At 42.2% G+C, this 4,977-nt stretch overlaps 1 protein-coding gene across 1 annotated transcript; it reads left to right on the top strand.

Annotated features, from left to right (window-relative positions):
• Positions 1 to 577: 577 nt before the first annotated feature.
• edn2 (endothelin 2) lies at positions 578 to 3,717 on the top strand. Its single transcript, XM_082522771.1, has 5 exons — positions 578 to 747; positions 1,268 to 1,412; positions 1,552 to 1,665; positions 2,264 to 2,347; positions 2,451 to 3,717. The coding sequence occupies exons 1-5, from the start codon at positions 678 to 680 to the stop codon at positions 2,515 to 2,517; spliced, it is 480 nt and encodes a 159-aa protein (XP_082378897.1). The 5' UTR covers positions 578 to 677; the 3' UTR covers positions 2,518 to 3,717.
• Positions 3,718 to 4,977: the final 1,260 nt, after the last annotated feature.

Raw genomic sequence — 4,977 nt, 5'->3', positions numbered from 1 at the left:
CATCAGCCGCGGCACACGCAAACCAACCGCTGCCTACATCTGTATCTACACCCAACAACCCACATCCTCATACTCTTTGTTCTTATATATGTTGACACAAAAAGTCTGAATGAAACACACACCTGCTCGTCGCGTCTTAATCTCACTCTCAATTGAGATTAAGACAGAACAACTGTTTATCTTAATCTCAGCCGAATTCTCACGTAGGCTACTAAAAATCCACCCTGTGCACCGTACAGGGTACAGCTCACTCCTGCTTTGTCCTGCTGTCGTTTGGGTGCTATTTATTATTCTGAGTCTGACGCGTAAAACACTCAAATGTTCACTTTTGGTTGAATTCCAGTGCATCTGCAGACACTGTGGAAAACAGTCTCTGTGTCTCCAGCCGAGCAGGAATGACAAAGGGAAACGTGGATTACTCAGAACTTCCTTACATGTTTTTCCTGCTGTTGTTGCGACTGTGAAGGACCATGCAGGAATGTGAACATGTTTTCTAGGATCAGAGTTGGCGGGAGTGCAGGTGGAGCCTAAGTGAGAAAGACGAGGGGAGGAGTGGCCACGGGGTATAAGTAGATGTTGGCTGGGGCTTGGAGCATAAAGCACCTGCTGCTGCTCTTCAGCCTCTAAACACAGGACCTGTGCGCACACATCTGGGTCTGCAACTTTACTCACACTCAATGAGAATGATGGCTTCTTTCACATGCAAGATACTGACTTTGTTCATCATCTGTGTGGCTCTGCAAGAAGGTGAGAAACTGTTTCTTCAATTTTCTTTTAAAATATTATGGCAACTTTTGTAGATCTGATGGCAAAGTACAATAAATGAATTACAACAGCTCGTCACTCACTATATTATCAGTTTATTCTAGAATTGAGGGATATGTAAATGACATGTTAGGAGTTAAGTTTTGAAGTTGACTAAAATAAGAAAAAGAGTCTTTGACCCTCTTTGAGTTAGTCACCAGAGAAAGTGTAAATACAGTGCTGTGTTTGCTGTTAATCAAAGCAGACTTTCCTTTAATAAGCAACCACTCCTTTGACTCAAGTGTAATCGCTTCCTAACCACTGCACTTCTAGAGAACATGTGGGATTGTTTGACTTTGACATGATGTATAATAATGATAAACATACCCTAATAACAATCACCACTGCATTTTTTTTACCTTGTTGGAGTGTGTTTTGTCTATATTTACATGTGATAATCACTAACCACAATGCAAGATTTGGTTGGAGGATTTAAAAAAAAAACATATTTGTGTTTTGCTAGGTTGTGGACTCCCCTTATCAGAGCAGCCTGCTCAGGCTCCACATCTGCACCATATCAGGACCAAGCGCTGCTCCTGTAACAACTGGGACGATAAAGAATGCATCTACTTCTGCCACCTTGATATCATCTGGGTAAACACACCAAGGTGAGGCTGCAGAATACTTCAGTGAGCTACATTTGTTAGCATCACAAACCCTTACCCCAACCCAAGGGGAAGAACTCAGGTGTGCTTTTTAACCTAATCCAAGATGCCTTCATTAAATGATATCATTTTTCATTTACAGTAAACTCCTTCCTTACGGCCTGGGTAGTTCCCTGTCTCGCCGTCGCCGGTCAACAGACCGTTGTGAATGCCTCAGTGCAGCCGATAAAACCTGCCATGGTTTCTGCCATAAAAGGTGAAAACTCCTTCCTTTCTAGCTTTTCTTCCTCCTTCTACCTACACCTGAAGCAAAGCTGGCATTTCCCCTCACGTACCCTCATTTGCCTCCTAGATTGTATCAAAGTAGCTTATGTGTCTCCTTTCAGTCTGTATCAGATCTTTGTGATGAGCCTGAAAATATGTCGATGGGGAGGGTGAGTCACAGAGAAATGATAGTGGCAGTGCAATATGAGGGTAGCAGTCGTAGCAATAAGAAAGGCCCGCATACCTGCTGAAGGCCTTGAACGAAATCACAAAGGTTTATTAGCAGGGCTGCTATTTTTGGAAAGTTTACATTTCTGCTTTTGTGCAAGGGAATGATTGACGTCCTTTGAGTTGTTTTGGCCATGTAAGCGCCAGTATGAATTTGTCACCTCTGCTAGATGTTATCCGCAGAGGTATTTTGTAAGCCGCACCCTGCATTCTTAAGGCATCTGAAATATATTGGTTTTAAATCCCAGGGAAGAGCAAGGATAATCCTGAACTAACTGTGCTTCAAATACTATATAACTTCCCAGTTTGTAAAGTTCCAATTTCCTTCCTTGTTTTAATGTCGATTGTCCATCTTTCCACAGCTCAGAGGATCTCAGGACTCATGTCGCAGAGCCCCTTGTTGAATCTGGAAGCATGAAAAGCAACAAATTACTGGCGTCTTTAAGGTAAATGAAGACTTAATTCAAGGATCAAGTTGTAAAGTTGGGTTTCTCCATTTCTGAGATACATGAAACATGTCTAACCTGGTTTCTTTGGTTTTTCCCACAGAGATATTATCAAGACTAACACAGCAAAGGCTAAAGAAGTTTCATCTGTTCTGGAGTCAGCAAATTAAAGAGTAGAACAGGGAGGTAGAGCGCTGAAGGAAAAGCAGGAGCTGGTCAGCCTGCAAGGACGACAAACTCCTGCCTTCAATTCAAGCACACAGCTTTCAAAATGTGTCATGGAAAGGTGGAAGAACGGAAGACAGAACGAACAGTGGACCAAGCATTTGATCAACAGTGCAGCAAAGACTGGCAGCTCCCCAAGACAGTCCTGCAGCAAGAACCGGAGCTGCTGGGTGGAGGAGGAAAGTCATTGCTCATAGACTAGAAGACAGTGACGTGAAGAAAGCTTACGATTACCAACTTTCGACCAGGAATTTGATTGTGAATGTCTGTATGAACAATTTGAAATCTACAACTCGCCTACAGAAGAACATGGGATAGTTATTCCACAGTCATATCAGCTCCATGTTTAGTTTTTCAGATGGCACTGAAATGATTTTTTTTTTGTGTAGTTCTTTGATTTGGTTCAATATTCCTCTGTATCAGAGCTGGAATCTGCTGTCCTGCTTAGGGCATAGCTTTTTTTTAAATGATTAGGGAGTACTTGAAAATGGCAGCTTCTTCACTTTCAGCGCACATTGCCGCTGTGAAATGAAGGTCATATCTTTGGGATTTATCTAAGAAACAATTAGCTTTATACGAGGTCCATTGTCAGCTCCTCCGCACACACATATGCAGTACACATTGTGTTTGCATAACAGCAGCAGCACAGCAGATCTATTGTCTTGGCTCAAGTATTTACTGCATAGGTCCTATTTAATCTTTTGATTGAAGATAAGCCAGGAGATTTCAATGATGTGCAGCTTGCCAAAAAAAAAAAAAAAAAAAATGCAGCCATTGTTTTTCTCCTGTGACAAATGTTCCCCCAACTTATCTGCAATTAACAAGCAAGAAACTACAACTCTTAAGTCAATGCACTTGCAAACATTGCGCTAACACCTCTGGTCTCTATTCTTTTCTGTGCAATAAAGCCATTCACTCTATCTGCTCGGTCTGAATCCACAGGAAGTGGCGGACGCGTGGAGCCTCAGAAAGCATTTATCCTCAAATATCTCACTGCTGTTTATGGTGAAAAGTTGACCAGCTTTAGGTTTCATGCTGATATGAAAATGATAGCAATAATTCTGAATAGAAAACTTTATTTATTTTCTAATTTATTCAAGGATGTATTTATATTTCTATGATGTGCTGAATTTTGTATGAGAAAATAAAACTGCATCAAAGTATTTTTATGAAGAATCTTGCTTCATTTTTATGTCTTTCCTGATCAACTTTCAACTGTAAATAACCCGTTTCAAACTAAAACCCAGCTGTCTGTGGAGTTTGGCCTCTCTCTCTCTTACACAAGCATGAAAACATTGCGATGTTGAAAATATCCTCACAAGTTCATGTTTGGTTCATGATCAGTTTTGCTTTTAGCAGCTCTGGGAAGAAAAATGGTCATGAACCAGTTCCATGAACATTAAGTAGGTACTCACTGTTCTGTTTACTTAAAATAATCCCGTTGTTTATGTCAGTTTAGTCACATAAAGGTGATGTGCAGGGTTTGGTTGTTCTAAATCAGATGACTGAAGACTTAAACAAAAGGATGAGATAGTTGTTTAAGCTTTTCAGAGATTGGATGTTTTTTTAAGGCCTAATGTTGTCATGGGCTCCTGCAGACAGAGTGCAGTGAGTAAATGTGCTGATTAAAGACCTGCAAACTTAACCAGTTACACCATATAGACAAAAGTACTGAGTCACCTACATATTGCACCTAAAGGAGCTGCTTTAAACCCATTTGATGAAGCTCCCAGTGCACAGTTTTTGTGCTGATGTGAATGAAAGAAGAGATTTGGACTGTACCATGTAAAGTTGATGGTGGAAAATGTAGGAGGGAAGACATATCCTAAACTGTCGTGTTGTTGTCACGGTCAGGCTGGCAGACCGTGGGGATATGGGGGAATGAGGACCCAAAACGCATGGTTCTGCGATGCAAACAGTGCACTTTATTTACAGTGAAGGCTGTAAACACAATAACTCCCCGTTGCCCCCCTGAATCCTGTGTGCTTGTGCTCCCCGCTGTTGTGTTCTCGCACACCCTGTGCGTGCTGCCGTTCTGGTCCACTCTTCCACCTGGGGGGAAAACCACAAAAACAACCATCAATACCAACCCCGGCGGGCATACACAAACTGCACCATCGTACGCTGACACACACTAACTTGGGTAGACAACTCAATGATCCCACACCGGTGGGAGCTTCAACACTCTCCTAAGTAGCTCCCCCGACAAGCCCTGATCACCAACAGGTGTGTGGCAGGAACTTCAGGTGTGGCCACACCCATCAGGCCTGCATGTGGCTGTTCTCCATCCTCCAGCCACACATGTACACACCCACACCCTGCCTATACATATAATGAGTGGAACACAGACTAACAAAGCATTGTGCAGAAAGACACACACATCACCAAAATTCAGATACAACAGA

This window comes from Aulonocara stuartgranti (assembly GCF_965226115.1).
Source record: "Aulonocara stuartgranti genome assembly, chromosome: 22".
NCBI classification, from domain to species: Eukaryota; Metazoa; Chordata; class Actinopteri; order Cichliformes; family Cichlidae; genus Aulonocara; species Aulonocara stuartgranti.
This window is presented reverse-complemented; position numbering and strand designations above follow the sequence as displayed.